The 25,533-nt window shown below is 39.8% G+C and overlaps 1 protein-coding gene and 1 long non-coding RNA gene across 12 annotated transcripts in view; one reads left to right on the top strand and one right to left on the bottom strand.

Annotated features, from left to right (window-relative positions):
- RABGAP1L (RAB GTPase activating protein 1 like) overlaps nt 1-25,533 on the top strand; it is an 802,606-nt gene that overhangs the window by 686,500 nt on the left and 90,573 nt on the right. The window contains exons 1-2 of one of the 11 annotated variants that reach the window (XM_040446737.1): nt 3,316-3,577; nt 4,769-5,518. The exons of 9 other annotated variants lie outside the window; for them this stretch is intronic. In XM_040446737.1, coding sequence (XP_040302671.1) covers nt 5,408-5,518 — 111 coding nt within the window. In that variant the 5' untranslated portion in view covers nt 3,316-3,577; nt 4,769-5,407. Of the gene's footprint in view, nt 1-3,315; nt 3,578-4,768; nt 5,519-25,533 lie in introns of those variants that run through there. One more of the 11 variants, XM_040446734.1, reaches the window with a different exon arrangement.
- Nucleotides 5,414-19,753, bottom strand: LOC121011924 (uncharacterized). The gene is made up of 3 exons (XR_005781859.1): nt 19,743-19,753; nt 10,725-10,729; nt 5,414-5,529 (listed from the first exon to the last, which is right to left on the bottom strand). It is a non-coding gene; the product is annotated as an uncharacterized LOC121011924 (long non-coding RNA).

Here is a 25,533-nt window from a genome sequence, read left to right as displayed (position 1 = left end):
ATTCCTCAAATTTTTAGATGTGTCTGTAACCATCCTCAACACTGGAAGCCCTTATTTTTGGTTAGGTAAGGCTTAAGTGAATGTGTTGTGTTAAAAAACAGAATTCAACTGAGTAAATGTTAAAGATCTTATTGGCTTTTTCCAGTGATTTATGATCCGGACGGCATCCAATCTAGCAGATAGAAAGGAGCTCTGAGGAGTTTGTACCAAAGAAAAGACTTTCATAGGCAGAAGGGAGCAGGAACAAAGAAGTTCCACTAGGCAAAAAAGCAGATTGATTATTTCAAAGGGGTCTATCAGGCGGATTACCCAACTAGTGCTGATCTGGTGATTTCTGAGTGACTAGAGATTCCATTTCTGAGAGAGCCAAAACGGTAATGAAGTCTCTGTTGGGTGACATGAGGCTTCGCATAAGTGGCTCCATTTGGGGCCTGTTGTCTTGTTTTTAACAGTTGGCTGTGGATTTTAGAGTTACAAGTGAGGTAAAAACCTGATTGTTGTGAACTCTACCTCACCCCCATATTCTTTGTAGTGAGATCTGAATGAGGAAGTAAGATACCCAGGATAGCCGTTAGGCAAGTATTTATGCCCCACTGTTGGTTTTTTTTTTTTTTTCTTTCTTTAACTCTGGGGATTTTCTCTTTCTTAAGAATCTGTGTTTTCTGGGGTTTTGAATTTGCCTAGCAATTGCTATGAAAGATAGAAAAGATAATGAGCTGAACGGCTGGAATTTGACACAAGAATAATGGTTTTCTTTGTTTACCTTTGCATGATTTGTAAAGAATGCTAAGCTTTTGCTTTTTTAATCTTTTACGTTTTGTTCTTTTTCCCTTTGTAAAAACTCCATATGTGTTACTGAACTCCTCTGAAATACAAAATATTCTGGAAAGCTTTCTACTACTCACACTCCTGTGGCTTCTCATTCTCATTTTATCTCTTGTTCCCCCACTTAGAGGACTTGGGTTTTGTAATGTGCACTCTGAAGTATGAAACCTACTTGGAAACTTGGTTTTCTGTGATTAAGAAGGTGCTTGTAGAGTTTTGTCTTTCTTATAGTTGTTTGTGTCAATGGCATGAACATTTTGTGAAGATCTCTTAAAATGGAGTCCTGCACACTTCAGGAATGGTTATGTCAAGATTCAGGAACATCTGTGAAGATGTTCAGGAGTGATTACACAGGCACCACTGGGGAGGGAAGAGACTCTCTAGAGAGCTCCACCTGTGCACGTGGGAGGCACAGAAGACCCTTCTGCCCTCTAGACCATATTTCTGCTATGGGCTTTTCTCCTCCTCTCCATCCTACCCTGATTTTAGGGCCGTTGTGATGAGAATGTTCTACAAGTAGAACCCGACTCATGGGAAAAGGGTCTTTATAGCCACTCTTGTGAGATGAGATAATTTTTTAATGATGTGCTATCGGTTCTTAGTGTATTTGCCTTGAGCTTGAACATGACTGCCATTGTAAAGATACTTTGCCGCGTTGGGGGAGAACACGGAAATTTAAAAAAAAAAAAGTTCGCATGTTATTCAGGCTTTACTTGATTTTTGTTTTGGCTGTACCTAAATTTGACACGTGAGAACAGATGTTCTCTGAAGGCCAGGAGTGGTTTATTAAACTCCTAGTCAATCAGTGTGACCCAGGTATGTGTTTGCTGAAAAGTAATAATCCTAGAAGAATGGCTGTAGAACAAAATCAGCTACCAGAGTAAAATCTTTCTATCTAAAATCTAAAATGGCACTGAAAAATCACTAAAGATATTTTATTCGTTAACATTTTCTTATTTTAATGAGATCTGGAGAGGCTTTTGAAAATTACTTTGTAGCCAGTTTGGTCTGTAAACTGAAAGACTGTAAGGAATAACTAATGAAAAGTAAAACAGCTGTCATCGAATACTCTTCATAGGCAAAAGGCTTGATGTAGAAAATCCAAAGTAGGGTACAAAGTAGACTGCATTTGTTGGGACATATAATAGCAACCCCAGGGGGACTTCCTTAACATCTGGGCTTAATGTTACCTTTTGTTTTTTACTCTGATAGAGATGAAAAAGGTATTTCCACTTTCAAATCCCCAAATAAGCCTATTTAGTGGAGGGAAATTGGATACTTAGCTTTGGACTGTTTCTGAGCGCACAAACCTCTGATCTAGTCCATCCCTCTCAATTTACATGACCATGAGGAAATGGAAACCTAGGGAGGTTGAAGGACTTACCCTGGGACAGGCAGCTAGCTAGTTCCTGCTTGAACTGGCGACTAGCTATTGGTTACCGCTAACGCCGCGTTTTCTGCCGCCGGCTGGGTATGCAACCCCGTCCTGGTAAATTGTAGCAGCGAATGGTGCTACACCCCTTGATCTCAGGTAATCCCCCCCCCCCCCCCCCCGCCCCCCGCCCCACGCCCCACGCCTTTTCTCAGGGGAGCTGCGCGGTGCGAAGTAGAGGATTGCAGGAGCTCACGCGCAGACTACCCTGGGAGATCCGTGGGATCAATTCACGGGGTTGCTCTGGGGGGATGCGGGGCGGGGGGGGGGTGGCAAGAGAGTACGAAAGATGTCTTGCAAGGGAGTAAAGGACTGTAAACATGACTGTAACATGGCCCCTGAAATTTTGAGGCTGGGGTATCCCAAGAGAAAATGTCTTAGGAAGAGAAGCCAGTTCTAAGACAGGTTTTTAAATCATCAGTTTTCAAAAAGTATGCTTTGTGTTGGGACCACACATACACATTCAATTGTGAGAGGAAAGAAACGTTGGTATTTTCCCTGCCTGGATTCCAAAAGTCAGGTATGGAGGACAGTTTTAAGGGTGAAAAAAAAATGAAGGGTGCTAATCTAACCTAGGGAATCCTTGCTCTAGAAAATGCATGCATTGTGGCTTTAATAGAGGACCTTTTAGATTTGGAAATGAAATGTTAATAATTCTAGTGACTGTGGCTAATTAGAACAGTCTTTTGAAGGTAATAAATTAGAAGCTTTAAAAAAATACCTCTTTACCTGAGAATCTGTGTGGAATTCTAAAAGGACTGAATTATTTAAAGTCGTTAGCTTCTGTTTATGTAGTTTTAAAACTATCTTTACAGCCTTTGATTATGTTTCTGAAATTGTTTTTGTACTTTTACAGCCCTGATCCCTTAAATGTTTTATGAGTTTAATATACAGCACCTATTTGGTATTGTTTTTCTGGTCCTTTTTTTTTTTTTTCCCCTACAGTTAGGAGTGTTCTTAACCTAGAAGATTACCTATTGTTACACTGAATTGCTCTCTCGGGGTGCAAAGGCACTGCTCGAAAGCGGTTATAATGCTCGTTTGGCCCTGGGCGGTTGCCAGCAGGGAGTAAGGCATGATGGGAAGTAGTTTCTTTACCTTCCACAACAGGTGTCTTTGTCAGTGCACCTTATCCAGGTATCAGTGTGGAAGCACTGAGTCACTGTAGCACAGAAAGATAGGAAAGCAAGAGGAATTCCTTTCACATCTAGAAAACGGTGCTGCAAGATAAATCTGAAACCTTCTGGTGCTAGTGAATGCACGAAGAGGTTCACAGTGACTTTTACAGCACTTCTGAAAAGATAAAAAGGAATTTAAAAGGTATGAACTGCCCGGATGCCTTATAAAACCTTGTCTCTTGATTATCATTTAATTTTTACCTGGTTAGTCAGCGTTAAGGTAAATGTGCCGGGAAACTTTTTAACATAAACAGAGCTTGAAAGAGAAAGCTGCATTGGAGGAAAAAAATGAAGTAAAAATGCTTTACCGGCTCCAACAAGGGTCAAGCACAGTTTGAAGCTGTTTTAATCTTGGAGATTTATTGGAAGTCTTGCGTTTTCTATTAAAATAAGCTTCTTAGACTTCTGTTTCCTAGCAATAAGGTGTTTTCCCCTTCTGCGTGTGTGTGTGTGTGTGTGTGTGCGCGCGCATGCGAGTGTGAGTCTATTTAATCTAGAATGCTATAGCAATTGCAAAAGTCTCCTAATCATATTTAAATGGAACAAGGTGCTATTTAAGTAATCATGTTAATCTAGGTGAAGATACTTCAGGAAAATAAGGGAAAATAGACACCATGAATCTCATCCCACGTTTTGTGTGTCTTCTGAAAAGCAAACAATTCAACAACATAACAATGCTAAATTAGGACTAAAAATTCCAACCAGTAGCTCTGTTTGATTAGAGACAAACATTGCCAAATTGATTTTTAGCAAATAATATTTTTCCTGGTATTGCAATGTCATCATCTATAAATAGCAGAGTAGATAATAGCTTAATTGGACATTTTGGCAAAACAACTTTTGGAGGAGCTTTATTCTCCCCCCCCCCCCCCTTTTTATTTGCTTACTACTTTTTCCATGGAATCAGCCTACGCTGTACTTCCTGGTAATGTAGGGAACCTTGTAATGATGATTTGGGGCAGCTTTCGGATTTTTCATCAGGGCATATTGAGGTTCATATTTACAGTCTCCAACTGGAAAACACTTCTGGTGGCTAAGCCACCACCAGTTCACCACTATCTGCTAACAGGGTAATTAAAAAAAACAACAACAGCCTCTAAGTTTAAAAATAAAACAGGAGAACTTTTATCTATGGGAGAAAAACAATACGTTTTTAGAAATGAGACCTTTGTGTTGCTTTGTGAATAACAACAGAAAACAAAGTTCCCCAAATCAGGAATTCTATTTAAAATATTTGTGTGTTTTTTAGTGGGAGAAGGGGAAATGATTTTCAACTGATACTGCAGTCCATTTCATTTTTATATTTAGGTGCTTCTTTTTTTTTTTTTAACAGAAATAATCAGAGGGGGAAAAGACTCTCTTTTTTTCATACTTCAGGAGATAATTTTTAACTGCACCAAGAATTCTATAAATTCTGAAAAACTAAAGGTTGCCGTCTATTTATTTTCTGTGAATGTGAAAAAATAAGCCATAAGAAAATCCACTTCTCCTCCAAGAAGAAGACTCTTGATATAAATGATACTGAAGTAAGAAGATAAACTTTAAAAGTTTCTAATTACCAAGGACGTAGCATAAATCAGTTTGGGGGTCCTTTTGTTTTATTGTTTTTGCAATAGGATATTTCCAGTTAGAAAACTTTTCATTTCTCTTTTTGAAGTTTAAAGAAGATTTCCCAAAACTGAGCTTTCCAGCTGCTGTGTTAAGAACACAGAAGGTGTTTATAGCGTTTACTTCCTCCACAGATAAGAGGACCTCCCTTAGTTTTCTACAGGGGGTGAGCTGCCAAAGAAGCCTGTGATAGCAGCTGTTTTTTTTTCATATTTCTTTTTTTCCTCGTGGATTTTTGATACTACACCCCTTCAGACTCAGGTGGGTGTGGGCATTGGCACTGAGCTGCAGTAGGATTTTTCCCTGGATAGTCTGGTCTGGAGCTGGGGTAGCAGCTGCCGCTGTGGAAAGGCCAGCTGGCAAGATGATGGAAGAGATCTCCATTATGGTAGCCTATGACGCCCATGTTTTCAGCCAGCTGCACGATGAAGACTTCCTCACTAGTCTCGTGGCCATCAGCAAGCCCAGATCGATGGTAGGTGGTCCCTTGCACGCGGCTCTGGAGCTGTTTTCTCTTTTCTAACATGTACTCCTGGAGCAACTCAGGCATGACGTCCTGGGAATTAGAATAGAAGTATTGCTGTTGGCTTTGAGTTCAGGCTACAGACAGGTCTACAGGTTTTTAATGATTTATTTACATCACCAAACACTATATGTTAGTAGTGCGTTTAAAGTGACTTAGGAGTCATACCTAACCTAACCTCACCTAACCTAAGTTAATGCTTTCATATATGGTGAGGGTGAGAAGAGTTTTATAGTACCAAATATCACCCCGCCTCATGCGTTTGCCTTGTATGCGTGTCTGTGATGACAGATGCAGGTGAAGGTCACCTGCATTTACACACATATGATTCAGTCTTTGAAGTAGAACAATTTTACGTGTGGGCTATAACATCAACACAAAGTTAAGTGATCTAAAAGCCAGATAACTTTCAAAATGTTTACATTATTATGAAGAACTATTATGAAAATAGCTTCTAGTATAATTTTAGTTTGGATTTAATATTGGTAAATTTTTGAAACAATTCTCCAAGCGTCTTGGTGCACACGTCCTTGCATAATAGGAAAATGAAGTTCTTGCAAATGTTTGTTGTTTCTTCTATGTAGATGTCATATCATGGCTCTCGAGTTTAAGACAGTAGTGAAGCATACCTTTTATACTAACTTGCCTAATTCTTGCCATAGTAACCTCTTATTCATTATATTTGATAGAACTCATCACAGACAACAGGACGAAAGACTATATCGTAATCATTATCTTGTTAGTATGAAACCCTGATTCTCTATTTTAAGGCATAGGAACCTTAAACACACGATGGCAATTTTTTCAAACAATGAAATTGCAATGAAAACATAAAGGGGACTCTCATAGGTAGATTTTAAAAGACTTAAGGGTTACATTAATTAGATGTAGTCTACTGCCATTGTTCAGATGCTGATTTGAACAAACTATTAAAAAAATCTATAATTGACCAATTAAATATTTAATGATATTAAGAGGATTATTCATTTTTATGCAATAATGATAGTACAATTATGTTAAAAATGGTAACTTCAAGATACATATTAAGATAATTATAGATGAAGTATCTGCAAAGATTCAAAAATATTTATGATTCAGTAGAGGGGTTGGTGATATGGATGAAGTTATATGAACTTACAGAACTGTGTTGGTAACTGTTGAAACTGAGAGAGGAGTAATAGGGATTCATTATACTCTCTCCACTTTTGTAGAATTTTTTTTTTAAGTCGGCCCCGGGGGCCGCCCCCCCCCGCCCGTGGGTCTTGAACTCACAACTTTGAGATCAAGAGTTGCATGCTGTACTGACTGAGCCAGCCAGGCGCCCCAGTAGATGTTTTATAGATGCAGTGGATGTTTTTATTTTTACTTTTTTTAAATTTTATTTATTTAGGTGATCTCTACACCCAACATGGGGCTCAAACTCATGAATGAGATGAAGAATTGAACACTCTTCCTCCTGAGCCAGCCAGGGACCCCTGTAGATGCAGTTTAAAAGTCAGCTGGCCTGGGGTGCCTGGGTGGCTCAGCCGGTAAAGCGGGTCCAACTCTTGCTTTCAGCTCAGGTCATGATCTCACAGCTCCGTGGGATTGAACCCTGCGTTGGACTCTGTGCTGTCAGCATGGAGCCTGCTTAGGATTCTCTCTCTCCCTCTCTCTCTCCTCCTTCCTCACTCGGGTGTGCTTGCTCTCTCTCTCTCTCTCTCTCTCTCTCTCTCACTCACTCAAATAAATAAACAAACTTAAAGTCAGCTGGACCAAAAAAATAGCAAAGCCAAACAAATACTACATAATATACTTATATAAGTGTTCATTGATACAGAAACACCTAGCCTTTTGCATTCTTGTCTTCTGTTTAAAAAAAAATTTTTTTTACATTTATTCACTTTTGAGAAATAGAATGTAAGCTGGGGGAGGGGCAGAGAGAGAAGGAGACACAGAATCCAAAGCAGGCTCCAGGCTCTGAGCTGTCAGCACAGAGCCTGATGCGGGGCTCAGACCCACGAACCATGAGATCACGACCTGAGCCGAAGTTGGACACTTAACTGACCGAGCCACCCAGGCGTCCCTTAACTTCTATTTTATAATTATATATGTTATGTGGATATTATTGCCAACCCTTGGTTAACCACAATATTTTATCAAGTCAGGAGAGAGTCTCAGTGGTTATGGATAAGCTCTTAACTTCATTTTAGCCATTAATTTCCCAATATTTCACCATGAAGACTTATCCAAAGAATTCAGAATTCATTTCATTTCTTTTTGATCATCCTGTTAAGATCCTCTTAAGGTGTCTGTGCAGCCTTAAAAAAAAAGAAGAATCAAAAACAGAGATGTAAAGTGGCACAATCTAGAGGACAAAGTAGGCTGAGGAGAGAGGCAGTGACTGAGTCCTAGGGAACATCTTACACTCAGTGAGTGTAGGACATCGTGCTGTGTGTGTTGTGCATGTGGTCATATGCACATGTGCAGGAGACACAGAGAGAAAATGAGCTAATTAATATTTATGTGCTCACTGGGAAACACTCTTCCATTTGTAGATCAGATGAATATTCAATATATTGATATAGGTTATGCCTTGATGCAACTTCAGCTCCCGCAACGCACATTTCTACTCCTAATCCTGGAGCATATTTGGTATGAAATTTGGTTACTAATGTGGAAAGCCTCAGAGGTATGATAAAGGCACAAAATACTGCTCTGTATTCAACTTTTAAATAATATTGATGTTGGGGTGTTGAACTTAATTATACAACTTTCTGGAGATATTTAGTTTTCTTTATCAGAATTGAAATTTTAAAAGAATTGACTGGTACCATCTTTTGAAAGTGATATTTGGTTTTGGTTCATGTGGAAAAGTCATATTAAAATTGTGCTAAGGTGAAATATTTATCACTTACTTTTGATTCTGTATTCCATTCTTTACTTTGTCCAAGATGAACCGTTTAAATTGTATGAAAGGGATAAATACTCAGATTTTCTACAGTATAAAATAAATTACTTCTCAATCTGATTTATTACTGCACTATGAAGCAAATTACATTCTTGCTACCATATAAAATCTTTTGGGTGTAGGTTGACTATTACAAAAGACATTTAGAAGCTTTCTTAGTACAGGATTAATTAAATGTTTTTCTGTAATTGGACTTTGTTTCATAATGGAAGGTAGCTTGATTCCTCAAATGGTTAAAAAAAAAAAAGAAAAGAAATAAAGAAAAAAAAACCATTAAGCATGGTGGTTTTGGTGTGGACACTGAATCATTTCTTGTTTATAAGTAGCCCTGTGGCTTTCTGGCATTTTTGGTGGAGACTTGTGGTAAAAAATACAAGCCATTATGCATACAAGACTAAAAGAAAACTTGACTAAACAACACTTAACTGTTACTACATGTGATGTATTCAGTTTTTTCCTATTTTATTTGTTTGCGGCTAGTTATGTACCACTAAATTGATTTCAGAAATGTTTCAAGCCACACTTAGAAAAACATGGTTATAGCCTATTGATCCTTTAAAAATGAACAATAATGCAGGGGTGCCTGGGTGGCTTAGTCAGCTAAGCATCCGACTTCGGCTCAGGTCATGATCTCATGGTTCGTGGGTTTGAGCCCCACATTGGGCTCTGTGCTGACAGCTCAGAGCCTGGAGCCTGCTTCCATTCCGATTCTGTGTCGCCCTCTCTTCCCCTCCCCTGCTCCCGCTCTGTCTCTCGAAAATAAATAAATGTTAAAAAAAATTTTTTTACATAAACAATAATGCAAGCAAATCACAAATCCTTTATACAGCTCCCTTTAGACAATCACAGGTAAGAAAAAAGGATAAGGAAGCCAAGCATAACTCCTCTTGTCCCCCAGATTCCTTTCTTTCATTTATATTCTATCTCTCTCCTCCTCCCTTTCTCCCTCTCATTCCCTCTCCTCTTCTCTCCCCTCTCTCTGCCTCCCCACCCCACCCCCCACAATAAGAAATGACCTGGCCCCCTGACTGGCTCACTTGGTAGAGCAGCTGACTCTTCACCTTGGTTGGCGTCATGAGTTCGAGCCCCATGTTGGGTGTAGTCGTTACTTTAAAAAAAATTACCTTGGGGCGCCTGGGTGGGGCAGTCGGTTAAGCATCCGACTTCAGCCAGGTCACGATCTCGCCGTCCGTGGGTTCGAGCCCCGCATCGGGCTCTGGGCTGATGGCTCAGAGCCTGGAGCCTGTTTCCGATTCTTTGTCTCCCTCTCTCTCTGCCCCTCCCCCGTTCATGCTCTGTCTCTCTCTGTCCCAAAAATAAATAAACGTTGAAAAAAAAAAATTAAAAAAAAAAATTACCTAGGCCAGTGTTGTATTTACGAAGATAAACTAAACAAAAGCTTAGAGTCTCCACTAGAAAAACCTAAGAACTTTTAAATTACAGCAAAAATAAATTGGTGTGTAAGGTGAAAATCCAGGATACTCAAAATGGCTCCAGAAACATTTAGAAAGGTGCCTCATTGAACATAGTATTCCAACCTTCGTTTAAATCTAAAAGATTATTTTTTCTTTAGTTGTTCATTGGCTGAAATTAACTGGCTTGCATTTTGAGACAAAGTTGTACCTTCCCCCCATTCTCCCTCCAACACAAATTCCAGAGTGGTGCTCACACCAGGAATAATAAACATATGAGGGAGGCAGTCTCTGAAGTTGTCCTCAGTCAGGGCCTTCTGTGCCAGAGAGGAATGGCCAGCATTCCTCTTTGCTGCCTCCACCATTTCCAGTTATCTCTGTAGCTGCCTGGTGTAAATAAGGGAAAAAGAGCACACCTGTTATATTTATTATACATTCCAAAGGAAGATTTGAATATGTATTTGAATTCGAAACATATGATTTAAACAGTGAACAAGCCTAATAACCAATGCATAGTTTCTGTCAAGCTTGACTTTCAGGTTAAGTGTTAATTTATATTCTGAATTATCTTAACTTTTTAATCTATACAGGGATTACCAAAGGAATATTGCCTTCTGACGTATGTTAGGGCAGTATGTAGTGTTAACCAACATTTTTGGATTATTGCAATGAGCTGGTATAAATAGAGTATCCCTTCCTCCAAAGACCTCACAGTCAAGTAAATGAGAGAAACAAAATAAATATTTATGGGAGTGATAACTTGGCTATTATAGGGCAGAACAAAGTAGAGAATAACCACCACTGATTGAGCAGTGTGGAAGAAGCCTTCAAAAGGGACTGGGGGCACTTAAGTCAGGCTTTGAAAGCTGACCAGGTGCTTGCCAACTGGTGGAAGAGGGTAGGACCTTTCTGAGCAGGGGGAACGGCTTGTGCAAAGGCTCAAGGGTTAACTGCTTTGGGGGCTTTTTAAGTTACACAGTGTCCAATTGAAGTTTTAGATCTGCTACTTATTCATAAATTACCTAAATTCTCTAAACTTCAGTTTCTTCATCTGAAAAATGAGGGACATAGTAGTACCACTTCATTGGATTAGTGTAAGCATTAAATGAGCATTTGTACGTATTTAGCCCAGTGAATGCCCTTACTGATTGTCTCCCTTCTAACAAGGAAAGGGCTGTTCAAACTGGGGAAGGCTTGAAGGAAGGAGTGGGCTGAATAGATAAGGTGCCATAGCAATGTGGAATGAGGAGGTGGGTGGACAGGATAAGGTGGATTCTTTGGTTTACCCTGGTGAATTGTTTAATTAGGGAATCACTATCAGGATATCAGTCCTACAGGAATCTTGAAGCCTTCTGCCTTGAAGACGGTACAAAAGATCTTAGGTGTGAGCCTTAGGGTGGTGGGAAGGCAACGTAGAATCAACAGGAGGGATTTATATGAGCCAAACCATCTGCTGAGTAGATGTATCCGGTATTGCACAATAATCTGGTGGTAATGGACTGACAGGGGCCATGCTGCCTGTGGAAAAAAATTTTAAAGGGCATTACAACAGTGCAGGTAAAAAGTAGACAAGTGTCTAGTCTTAGACAATGGCAGTGTGATAAAGAAATTAATCCACACATGTTGATAGGTTCTTGCAATAGATACATGCAGTAATACTACTTAGGAAGAAGCAGCTGATCTATTTGAGAAGAGTAAATTAGGGAGATAAGTTGAAAACTACTATAAGCTCCTCACCTTATAGAACTGGAATTTTTGTTGTTGTGTTGACTTGAATGGGCAAGTTTGATATCAAGAATGTAATGGAGAGGGGCGCCTGGGTGGCGCAGTCGGTTAAGCGTCCGACTTCAGCCAGGTCACGATCTCGCGGTCCGTGAGTTCGAGCCCCGCGTCAGGCTCTGGGCTGATGGCTCAGAGCCTGGAGCCTGTTTCCCATTCTGTGTCTCCCTCTCTCTCTGCCCGTCCCCCGTTCATGCTCTGTCTCTCTCTGTCCCAAAAATAAATAAACGTTGAAAAAAAAAATATTAAAAAAAAAAAAAAAAGAATGTAATGGAGAAAGGGCGGCCTGGCTTCACCATGTTCCACTTCTAGAAATTCGAGGTCACATGTCACCGTAAGAGGTTTGGTGTCCAGTGATAGAACTGTCCATTAACACAAACCACTTACCCAGGCTAGCACATGTCTGCGCTCTGTTACCACTAGATATATGTTCTTAACTGGCAGATACCAAAATAGCAGCACTGTGCCAGCAAAGGAAGGGAGCTCCTTCAGGGAGCTACGGTTTATCTGATCTATAAATGGGAGATGAGGGTAGGCATTCTGAAATCACTTTCTCCTTACTGGGTTGGCACACCAATTTAATCTGGTGTGCCAAATTAGAAAAAAAAAAAAAAATCAGAGCAGTTCCATGTGCCAGAGATGGGTAAAACAATGAAATCAATATTGCTTCTAAATCTTCACTGCATATACATTTCAAATCTTGACTGGAGCAAAACATAAAGCCAATTAATTCCTCCATATTCGTAAAACAATGTTAGTATCTGAACGTTTTCTGTTCTCCATTGTTATTTAGCCTGTGCACGTTTTGGCGGTACTTCATCAATTTCAGTTCAGTAGCAGGAGCCAAATTTTCCCTCATTTGGTTATCAGTTCTGATACGAGTTAAGGTTCTTACAGTTGCAAGTAGTAAAATCTTGAGCTATCTTCAACAGGAAAGGGAACTTCTCATGCAGACACCAGAGTGTGTCCCTTTAAACACAAGCACAGAGGTGCGGCCAGGCAGCTGAGCGGCACCGGACCCCTGCTGGCAAGCACGCTCCCTGTCTCTTGCCATCTAATTAACTTCTCTCTTGGCCTCTACTTTATTTATCTCTCTCTCTACCCGCTTTCTGCTTCTTCATTCCCAAGAAATATGGCTGCCATTCAGCATCCAGATTTACAGTTCTGTCATATGCAGAGAGTTAAGTTGCTACCCCTAAATCACAAGTCCAGATTCCTCAGAAACAGTCTGCCTGAGTAGTTTTGGGTGAGGTGACACAAAATAGAGTAGAGCCTGTGGGTGCAGACTCGGGAGCCAAACTGACTGGGTCAAATCCCACCTCACCTCCAACTAGCTCACTGACTTTTGGCAGATTATGTGACCTCTCTGAGCTTCATTTTTCTCATCTGTTAAATTATAGGATTAAATCAGTTCATGCAAGTAAAGCACTTGAGAATAGCTATCACATAGTACGAGGCATATGTACGTTAGTTGGTATTATTCCAAACTGATTTCTCTTAAAAATTTTTTTTTCAATGTTTATTTATTTGTGAGAGACAGAGACAGAGCACGAACAAGGGGAGAGCAGAGAGAGAGACATAGACTCCAAAGCAGGCTCCAGGCTCTGAGCTGTCAACACAGAGCCCGATGTGGGGCTTGAACCCACGAACCATGGCCTGAGCCAAAGTCAGATGCTTAACTGACTGAGCCTCCCAGGCACCCCCAAACAGATTTCTTTTTAAAAAATCTTAAAATAGGAGATTAACTTTTAGTAGACTTTATAACTAAATTCATCATCCAAAAATTAGTGTTTATTTTTGAGAGATTGCGCAAGCAGGGGAGGGGTTGAGGGAGAGGGGGACAGGAAATCCAAAGTGGGCTCAGTGCTGACAGGAGAGAGCCCAATGCGGGGCTTGAACTCCTGAACCATGAGATCATGACTATAGCTGAAATCAGACGCTTAACCAACTGAGCCACCCAGGCATCCCTATTTAGGTTGTTTGGGTAATAAATATGAAATTGAACCAGCTTCTGTAACAATAATTAGAACTTTTCTGCATTTAATCCTGTTTTAGATGTTAAAAAATAATCTTTCTATACTGGCCTGGGGGTGATGTTGATTTGTAAGTCAATTCAAAACAATTTTTTGGAAGATGTTATAGAAACAGTTATAGAAGTCTGTTATAGAAACAGACATAGGGGCGCCTGGGCGGCTCAGTCAGTTGGGCATCCGACTTCGGCTCAGCTCATGGTCTCACAGCTCGTGGGTTCGAGCCCTGCGTCGGGCTCTGTGCTGACAGCTCGGAGCCTGGAGCCTGCTTCCAATTCTGTGTCTCCCTCTCACTCTGCTCCTCGCCTGCTCGCTCGCTCTCTCTCTCTCTCTCTCTCTCTCTCTCAAAAATAAATAATAAACATAAAAAAATTAAAAAAAAAAAGACATAAAACATAATACATTAAATTATTTCTCTCTGTCTTGTAAGTCCTAACTTGTCCACAGTGGTTGAAAAGTCTTACTCTAGGTTTTTTGTTTGTTTTTAGCATCCATGTTTGTATTCAATATAATAATCAATCAAAAATATTCATTGATCTGCTACTGTGTGCTATGCTATATTTTTAAGCCCTGCGAGCGAGGTGTGAACACAAAAGACATATCCGTTGTGAATCTTATACTATTTGGGGAGAAGTCAGAAAGAAATATTAGCTAATGATATCACTTATCAGCTATGATCAGTATTATGCACAGACTTAAAATGAAGTGATACCGTCAAAAGGGATTCATTGGAGGTTTTATTTTGGGTAGTCAATGAGGGCTTCAGTGGTGTCATTTGAGATATGAATGGCATCCTTGGGAAAATTAGGAAAGAGTATCTCAGGCAGAGAAAAGCTCTGAAAAAAGGCCCAAATTGGTAGAGTTTGATATATTAGCTAAACAGGAAGGTCAGTGTGGGATCACAGTGTGGAAAGAGCACCAGGGGCCAGGGGCAGACAGTGGTAAGAAATGTGGTTGGGGAAGAAGTTGGGAACCGCTATGATGTAGGACTTCTAAGTCAGAAGGAAGAGTTCAGGTTTTATTCCTTATTTGATGTCCTTGTATTTTAAAAATCTAACAAATCAGATTTTACATCTTGTTTAACAGGAATTTAAAATGATGATTAAATTATTGGAGAAGCCAATATTATATCAAAAACTTACCACTGTGCTCAAACTCAATATGAAATTGTAGCATTCAGACTCAATGCCAGGACTACAAGCTGGCTTACGAACAGGATTTGCAACAAAACAAAGCAACACTAACACTGGAGCCCTGATTATTATACTGCCCACAATAGGATTCCTGGCAGGCTGAAATACTGAAGAAGCCCTCTTAAATCTGACACAGTCAGGACTGTAGTCAGTTCATAGAAGAAGTTGGCTCAGAGGATGAAGCATAAAAAAACAGTACATACTAACCTAAACATTTATTTTAACTTAAAACATCAGTATATATTCATAATCCATTTTAGTACAGGAAACTTAATGCCCTTTCTTAGAATAGGAATTCTGAAATACATAATGCTAATTAGTTTTCTTTTTTTAGATTAAAAAAAATTTTTTTTAACATTTACTCATTTTTGAGAGACAGAGAAAGACAGAACATGAGTAGGGGAGGGGCAGAAGGAGACACAAAGCCCGACGCGGAACTCAAACTCACGAGCTGTGAGATCATGACCTGAGCCAAAATCAGATGCTTACCAACTGAGCCACCCAGGTGCCCCTCTAGTTTGTTTTCTTAAGAGAACAACAAATTAAAAAATTTATGAAGCAATCTAATGCAAACTTTGTAGAGGTTTTGTTTTTGTTTTGTTTTACAACTTTTTACATCTTTTTTTTTTTTTTAAGTTTATTTTGAGAGAGCATGTGTACGAGTGAGCAGGGGAGAGGCGGAGATTGAGGGAAAGAGAGAAGCTCAAACATCCTCCGCACTGTCAGCACAGAGCCCCACGAGCAGCTCCACCTCATGAACCATGAGCCACCCGGGTGCCCTGCAATTAACTCTTTAAAAAAATTTTTTTAATGTTTATTCACTTTTGAGAGAGAGAGAGAGAGAGAGAAGGAACAAGCTGGGGAGGGGCAGAGAGAGAGGGAGACACAGAATCCGAAGCAGGTGCTAGGCTCTGAGCTGTCAGCACACAGCTTGACACAGGGCTCGAACCGACGAACCGTGAGATCATGATCTGAGCCACAGTCAGAAGCTTAACCAACTAAGCCACCCAGGCGCCCTAACTGTTTTTTAAACATAAACTCAGCTGTGATCTACTCACCACAAGAGTTAAGCATGCCTAGTGTATACAATTTCTTTATGAAGGGAACAGAGAGCATTAGTTAATCGGGCAAAAATTTTCAAGAGCACACATCATGCACAACAAACACAACAAGCAGCTATGAATCCTGTTGCACATCCCAGTAAGCATTTCTATTTCCTTTGGGAGTCTTTAGATGGCTAGGGTGTGGTTGATCTTGGCCGAGCACAGCGGATATAGCCGAGTTTACTTAGTTTCTGCACCCAGGTTTGGTTAGATCTGTTCCATACCTCATTATTTTTGGAATCAATAGGCAATCTGGAGCATGTCCTTCTCTTGACAGAGTTTAGAAATTCCCAGAAGGGTCAGTGGAAACATCAGATGCCTCTTAAAGGCCTCCATTCAGATCTAGCACACTGATTTGTATCCATGTTCCATTGGCTGAAACAAATCAGGAGGTCACTTCCAACATGGTGGGGCAGAAAGTATATACCATCATGGAGGCTGGAGGATGGGGAAGTGACTATTTGCCAAACAGCCATCTACTACATATGTAATAACTGACCCTTCATGTGTTCATCATAGTTGGGTTAGCTATCTAAAATATATAAACACCGTGTTTCTCAATAACATACATCATTTATAGTCACACAAACCGTACATCTCCCGATTTGTCATCAGAAAATAACATTTACTCAGAAATACAATAAAACCTGAATGTAAATTCATACTTTCCACTCTTTTGCTTTTTCATTTTACTTGGAACTTTGAAATGGCACTCTTCTTACCCATCTCTCTCAAAGGTAATTAAAAACTGAAATCTCTTCTCCAGTGACATGCTGTGGTATGCCAACGTTGTTATTCCCACCTGAGCCATCTTTACAGCCCAAGGATTTTTAACAATTTTGGGGTCACAGACTCTTTTGGCAGTTTAAGTCCACGGATCCCTTATCAGAAAACTGTTTTTAAGGGCATAAAATAAAATAAAATTACAAAGGAAACTAATTGTATTGAAATATAGTTGTCAAAATAGAGAAAAATCACATTTAAAAAAAGTTGAGATATAATTGTCATATAACGTATTAGTTTCAGATGTACAACATAATGATATGATTTGACATCTGTATATATTGCAAAATGATCACAATAAGTCTAGTTAACATTCAGCACCAAACATATTACAATTTTTTTCCTTGTGATGAGAACTTTTTTTTTAAGATATTGCCATTTTTTAAAATTTAAATCCAAGTTAGTTAACATACAGTGTAATAATAATTTCAGGAATAGGATTTAGTGATTCATCACTTATGTATAATACCCAGTGCTCATCCCAACAACTGCCATCCTTAACACCCATCACCCATTTAGCCCATCCCCCCGCCACCCAACACCCCACCAGCAACTCTCATTTTGTTCTCTGTATTTAAGAGTCTCTTATGGTTTGTCTCCCTCTCTGTTTTTATTTTATTTTTGCTTCCTTTCCCCTATGTTCATCTGTTTTGTTTCTTTAATTCTGCATGTGAATGAAATCATCTGATATGTGTCTTTTTCTGACTGACTTATTTTGCTTAGCCTAATACACTTTACTTCCATCCACATTGTTGCAGATGGTAAGATTTCATTCTTTTTGGTCACTGAGTAATATATATACTACATGAATTCACCAGTTGATGGACATTTGGGCTCTTTCCATACTTTGGCTATTGTCAATAGTGCTACTATAAATTGGGGTGCATGTGCCCCTTCGAAACAGCATACCTGTATCCCTTGGATAAATACCTAGTAGTGCAATTGCTGGGTTGCAGGATAGTTCTATTTTTAATTTTTTGTGGGACCTCCATACTGTTTTCCAGAGTGGCTGTACCAGTTTGCATTCCACCAACAGTGCAAAAGGTTTCCCCTTCCTCAGCATCCTCGCCAACATCTGTTGTTGCCCAAGTTGTTAATTTGAGCCATTCTGATTAGGTGAGGTGGTATCTCATTGTGGTTTTGATTTACATTTCCCTGGTGATGAGTGATGTGGAGCATCTTTTTTATGTGTATGTTAGCCATCTGGATGTCTTCTTTGGAAAAGTGGCTGTTCATGTCTTTTGCCCATTTGTTCACTGGATTATTTGTTTTTTGGGTGTTGAACTTGCTAAGTTCTTTATGGATTTTGGATACTAACCCTTTATCTGATATATCATTTGCAAATATCTTCTCCCATTCTGTCTGTTAAGACATCGCTTTTTTTAAATTGAAGGTCGAAAGTTGGTCACATTCAGAGATTAACAGGCCTCATATAGATAGTTAAAACCATCCTTCTCTTTCTTAGTTAACCATCTCCTAATTTCAGGTAATGTCCACAAGTTCTTTAGAACCATTTGAAATTGTCCTTTGAGGAGGTCCACCACACCACTATATAACAAAGGCTTGACCGCACATACCACTGGATAGTATCTCACTGGATATCATCATCATCAAAGAGATCTACAAAATCATTTAAAAAGTCTGCATGAACTGCCTTCTCATTGGCTGCCAAGTTCATCAAGGAGCCTGGAGCTGTCCATACAGGGTCCTTACAGGGCCTGGCACGCCCTCAGGAAACATCTTGTGTATGCTGTCTTCATCTACCCTGTGGTGCTTCAGGCATCCCTGGCCCTGTGATGAGAACTTTCAAGATCTACTCTCAGCAGCTTTCAAATACACAATAGAGTATTATTTTTTATTGACATGTAATTGACATACTACAACATTATATTAATGTCAAGTGTACAACATAGTGATTTAACATTTATACACATTGCAAAGTGATTACCACAATTAATCTAGCTACCATCAGTGTCCTATTTATTTTATAACTAAGTTTGTACCTTTTAGTCCCCTTTGCCTATTTTACCCATTCCATTGCAATAGAGTATTATGAATTATACTCACCATACCACATATCTCATCCCCTAGACATAACTGTATACCTGGAAGTTTGTACCTTTTAACTATCTATACACATTTTGCCCACCGTCAACTCCCCAAAATCCGATTTATGATAGAGTACTATGTGCTTCTTTATTAATACATTAAATAACAAGATAGGGTAGCAAGGAGAATAATTGCCATAACTCCAAAATAGTGATAAATGTAAATAATGTTTTGAGGTAGACGCAATAACTAACGTGAATGAAAATATCTGTAATATCTATAGCTGGTAATTTCAGATGTTTAGGAAAATAAAGATATTTTCTCTGTCAGAGCTCAAGGATGCTGAATTCTCACCACAATCCCCTAATATAGCATTTAACCTGCATTACCTGAGACACACAGGTTTTAGTAACTTTCCTTTCCTTATGGCTGGCTATGAGAAATCTTGGCCATGGCTTGCATTCTGTCTTCTCCTTCTCGAAGGTAGAAGAATACATGTGAAACTTTTGTGATTATTTGATTAATCTCTCACTAACTCATAGCATCCATGAGAGCAGGGCTGTGTATGTTTCTGTTAACCACTGTGTCCCCAGCCCAGCCTGGTGCCTGGTGCATTGTTCTCTGTGTATGTATTGAATCGATAGCACTGGGGGGACATGAAGCACCACATAGGTACAATCATTGGTCTACACAGGGTGATGTTTGTGAAAGTTGACTGTATTCATAAATATCTGTACACATAGGGAGAGTTATTTAAAAAAATTTTTTGTCCTTAGACCTTTATACTAAATTCTGTTTTTTTTTAAATGTTTACTTACTTATTCTTGAGAGAGGGAGAGAGCACAAGCAGGGGAGAGGCGGAGAGAGAGGGTGACACAGAATCTGAAGCAGACTCCAGGCTCCACACTGTCAGCACAGAGCCTGACGTGGGGCTGGAACCCATGAACCCTGAGATCATGAGCTGAGCTGAAGTCAGATGCCTAACCAACCGAGCCACTTTTGTAGTAACTTCTGATAGAATTGGTTGTGGAGTCAGGGTCGAGTCTAGTTAAATACTTACATATTAGTTCTTAATTGTTAAGAAATGCTTGTTTCTGTTCTAACTCAGTGGTTCGTGCAACATGCAGATCTCCTGTGTGCATAGCACTGTGCTAACCTCTGACACATCTTCAGAGCGATGCCAGTCTAGACAGCCAAGTAAACACTTGCCATGAACCAAGGATGAGAGTGCTGTTAGAGCTAAGATGCCTTCCTCTTCTTTGCGTATCTGTCACCCTACACCCTCACTGAAATGAGATATTCTGTCTGCTTTTTGAGTTGTACAGTGAGGTTCATTTTCCTTCTCTACCACAGCACCTGACACATAGAAAGGTTCTAACGAGAGAATAAAGGAATGATCGGGAGAACGTGAGAAGTAGAGATACTTTCGTAAAGATGTGGTCACTTTTTTTTTTTAAGTTTATTTATTTATTTTTAGAGACAGGGAGAGAGAGGGCAGAGAGAGAGAATCCGAAGCAGGCTCCACACCATCAATTCAGAGCCCAGCACAGGGCTCGAATTCATAAACTGTGAGATCATGACTTGAACTGAAATCGAGTCAGACCTTAACTGACTGAGCCACCCAGGCACCCCAACAAATTTTTTTTTGTTAGCGTTTTGGTTTTTAAGCTTTTACAGTTTTACCTTTTGAATAAGTAGTACTTTCACGTGCTTTCAAAATTTTGACAAATATAAAATGGCTTCTAATGAAGTTTACTACACATTCCTGTTGTCCTGTGATGTCACTAATGTTTTAGAGATCTCCTTCCAGAAATATTTTATGCACATATAAGCAAATTTGTATACATTCTTCCTCTCTCTTTTTATAGAACTTATGGTGTCCCATTCTGTGCTCTTCTCATTTAACAGTGTGTGTTAGAGATTTTTGTTGTTGTTGTTTTTGTCAGTACATCAAGGACTCCTCGCTCATTTGACAGCTGCATACTGCTTTACTATATGGATTTCCATATGTTTAACCAACTCCCAATATTTGCATATATAAGGTTGTTTCCAATATTTTGCTGCTACAGACTGTGGCGAGTGAATAATCTTGTATACCATCATTTTACAAATGTGTGAATATATCTGTAGGTTAAATTCCTAGGAGTGAAATTGCTGGGTGGAAGGGTAGTGCATTTTTAATTTTGATAGTTAGAGCCTAATTGCTCTCTTTGAAGGATATATTGTTTTCCCCACCAACAATGTTTAAAACTGTGCCCATTTAAAATTGGAAATTTTGGGACACCTGGGTGGCTCAGTCAGTTGAGCGTCCAACTTCAGCTAAGGTCATGATCTCGCAGCTCATGAGTTCAAGCCCTGCGTCAGGCTCTGTGCTGACAGCTCAGAGCCTGGAGCCTGTTTCAGATTCTGTGTCTCCCTCTCTGTCTGTCCCAACCCACTCGCATTCTGTCTCTGTCTCTCTCAAAAATGAATAAACGATAAAAAAAATTTTTTTTTAATTGGAAATTTTGGGGTAGAATTCTAAAGAAAAAACAGCAATTTTTCAGGTGGTCAGGTGGAGAGGAAATATGTTCCATATAGAAGGAATAGTATTTTCAGAGGGATACAGGAGCAAGAGGTATCTGGGAATTTTAGCTTTTTCCATCTAGCTAGAATATAGGAGGAAGGCCAGGAAGTGGTAAGATAGTGGGAGTTGGTCATGAATGGTTTTAGTGTAATGCTAAGGAACTAATACTTTTATTTTATTTTATTTTATTTTATTTTATTTTATTTTATTTTATTTTATTTTATTTTATTTTATTTTATTTCTTTTTAGTAGGGGAGGGGGGGAGGAACGGAGAGAGAGAGAGAGAGAGAGAGACTGGGTGGGAGGGAGGGAGGCAGGGAGAGAGAGAGAGAGAGAGAGGATCACAAGCAGTCTCTACCAACACAGAGCAGACTTGGGACTCAATCCCACAAACCCTGGGGTCATACCTGAGCCAAAATCAAGATGAGATGCTCAACTGACTGAGCCAGTCAGGCACTGATATTTTTAATTCTATAGGGAAAGGTTTTGAGTAGGTACATAATGTAATGAAGTTGATTAATACATGTTACAGAAAGAATAGATGTTTCTAGCTATTTATTTAAAGTGAAGGTTGCCAAATAGGTCTAGTCCCTAAAGATCTTTTTGCAACTTAAAGATTTTTCCTCATTAATAACTAAACTAATATGTTGACATACAAAATTTAGGAAATGCATATAAATAAAAACTAAAACAAATAAAATAGGGGAACATGGGGGGCTCAGTCGGTTAAATGTACAACTCTTGATTTTGGCCCAGGTCATGATCTCGTGGTTCGTGAGATCGAGCTCTGCAAATGCACAACCCCTTTGGAATTCTCTTTCTCTGCCCCCCTCTCTCTCTCAAAAATAAATAAACATAGAGGGACAGAGCATGAGTGGGAGATGGGGAGAGAGAGAAGGAGACAGAATCCAAAGCAGGCTCCAGGCTCAGAGCTGTCAGCACAGAGCCCATTGTGGGGCTCGAACCCATGAGCAGCGAGATCATGACCTTAGGCAAAATCGGACACAACCGACTGAGCCACCCAGGTGCCCCCATCAAAATAAATAAACATTTAAAAAAATAAAGCAGAAATTACAACTTTATCACTCTGAGATTTTCCCTATCCAAATAATTCCTGTTGTTCTTAAAACAATAAAAGAAAATCAGTATATGTATTAGGTTAAGAAAATACAGACAAAGTGGTTTCCAAAGACAGCTACTTGCTAAAAGATTCTTGTAATTTCTTCGAGGGAAAAAGAAAAACTGCATATTCCTCCATAAATCACTGCATAATTGTCAGTGTAGGGTTATACAGTGATGGCCTTCTCTTAAATATCTGGGTGTCCTGTCCGTGCTGTCAGTTTGGAGCCCAATTCGGGACTTGATCTCATGGACCGTGAGATCGTGACCTGAACCGAAATCAAGAGTCGGTCGCTTAACTCACTGAGCCATCCAGGAGTCCCCATACGGGTGTCTTCTTGGAGACATAACCGCTGTGTTTTCTTTAAAGACCTTGCTACAAACCTTTTGGAGAGATACTGATTACCTGTGCTGCTTTTCTTCTTTGTGACACTTTACTGACAGATACCTCTCTCATCAGGATCTTAATTATCAGCCATACAAAGTATGTAGAAGGATGGTAAGTTTCAGAAAGCTGGACTCTTCTGTTCATACTCAGAAGTCTTTGTGTGGAATGATCCTAATCGCCCAGTCTTCCACTTGTAGGGCCTGTTGGAACAGTTTGTAAGCAGATCCTTTTCAGACTGTTCTTGGGTAAATAATCTCCAGGTTGCTAATGCTGTGTTTGAACACATTCATCCTGCTGCTTCACAGGTGCATTAAGGTACCTTGAAATCACTTTTTTCCTTCCTTAATTACATCCTAAGAATTTTAAAGGGGAGGGAAGGAAGATCCCAGGTGGATTTACTGATCTATCCGTTGAAGTATTCCGAGGTGATAGATTGTAACAGTTTTGATGATTTGAGATTCAGTGTATCCAAGGTAATATTAAAACCTTACAGTACTTGATAAATGCTGGAGTCAGCCTAATTTCTCTTAATAGTTAAAATATGACCCTTGGTTAGAAGCCCAAAAGCCCTGCGATGCCTGCCAACCTAACAATCACATTAATTTGATTCCTTCATGTAAAATGATCGTTTTTATTGCTCCTGCCTGAAAGGTGCAAATTGCTTTCACTCTTGGGTGTAGGCTGCTCAGCTTCCCTCTTATTAAAGAGACAGGAAATATATCTTCCATCTAAAGTATTAATGTCACTTGTAAATTTGTAGTCTAATTTGTCATTGACTTGAACTCCTGGAAGAAGATTTGAAAAGCCAAGGTGTAACTTAGCACTCCAGATTGTAACACCAGCATTAAGTGTTTTCAGTGACCAGCCTTCCCAGTGTTGGAAGGGCACAGAGTGCAGAGAGGAGGGTAAGAGAGAGGCCTGGAATGGATGGGAATGTATTTCGTCTAACTCAGAGGGGTATGACTGAGTTGGCTGGACTCACAGGTTCATTTTTCTTCTGAGAAGGACTTTGACCTGTTACGTCAGGAAGTGGGCACCGTATATAATCATCAGTGGAAGTGGAGCTTTGGAACTTAGTGCACTGCATTTGGTACAAGAGGGTATTGAGACTGGACCCATGGGAGAAAAGAGGTCATTTGTTAACAGACACTAGCTAAGAGATGAAGGCTTTTTCTCACCCCTTATCAGGTCAGAACATGATAGAAATTCTACCAAAATGGGTTAAATATGTAAACAAAGTAATTGAATAAGAGTTCTTTCTGTTGACTGGAATCATAGAAACTATTCTGTGTATTCTCAGCAGATTTGAGAATAAAGAATTGAAAATACTTCAAGGCTGTAAAAATAAAACTGAAGTGATACCAGCATTCCCAATAAAGAGCTACTTGTCACCTCCCTTAAATAATAAGGGAAAAACAAAACACTGTAAAACAAAAGTACTGATTCCATTCAGAGTGAAATGAAGCCATTCAGCCCACTCAGTGTCTTAACCTATATAGTCAGTGGTTGTTTATATATTGAACATATTTGAACATTATGTAAAGTCCACGATGAATTCATACTGAAAATTTTCACTCACCTGTGACCTGTTGAGGCCAAACCCACAGGACTCCACTGGCTTCTAGTTTCAGGGCCTGGGCCCCGCTGTGCCAAGATCATATGATGATGCCTGGACTGTGTGAGGACCCACCTCGCTCGAAATGTCTGTGTGGCCCATCTGCTTGTGTAGATTATCAGTCTTCCTCTGCTTTTAGGGAATTTCCCGTATAACAGTAAAGTGTACTTGCCTTTGGTGTGTTTGGTACCCCTGCAAAGGGAAGGAATTAATTTCCTCTCTTGATTCCGCACTGGCTCCGGTGTTGGGAGATTTGGAGTAGGCAGAGGACATCCGTCTACTCACAAATGGAGACCAGAGAATTGATGTAAGGCACATAAAGGGCAGGGCCACAAGTCCTGCAGTGTTAGAAGCCGGGCTTCCTTGTGATGGTACTAAAATAGACACAGAACAGAAAGAATGACACATCATTATATATACATTTAATTCCTTTAACACGTTATGTGATTTTTAACTCATTTAATCTCCCCAAGAGCTCTATGAGCTAAGTACAGGTTTTGAGGCTGAATCTCAAGATGGTCAAATGGAAGCACAGACTAACAACCAGCTCAAGGACACCCCGTGGCCAAGTGGCAAGGTCAGAATTTGAACAGTGACTTCCTGGCTCTGAGTTAATGCTCTCAGTCACTATTCAAAACTCATGGTGAAAACAGAACAAAACGAAAACCAAAACAAAAAAACCCTCGTGGCATTGTTTTATACCCACTTATTAGTTATTACATCCAATATTCCTTTGATTATTAGAGTCCTGAAATTTTTTTTTTTGCTTATTTATTTTGAGAGAGAGAAAGAACATGAGCGGGGGGAAGGGCAGAGAGAGAGAGGGAGAATCCCAAGCAGGCTCCACGCTGTCAGCATGGGGTCCCACACGGGGCTCCGTCCCATGAACCATGAAATCATGACCCAGGCCGAAATCAAGAGTCAGATGCCTAACCAACTGAGCCATGTAGACACCCGCAGAATCCTGACATGTTCTGTAC

The sequence above is a fragment of the Herpailurus yagouaroundi genome, unplaced genomic scaffold (genome assembly GCF_014898765.1).
Source record: "Herpailurus yagouaroundi ecotype Mexico unplaced genomic scaffold, PumYag 195, whole genome shotgun sequence".
Taxonomy (NCBI): Eukaryota; Metazoa; Chordata; class Mammalia; order Carnivora; family Felidae; genus Herpailurus; species Herpailurus yagouaroundi.
The sequence above is the reverse complement of the archived record's forward strand: the minus strand, read 5'-3'. Positions and strand labels throughout refer to the sequence as shown.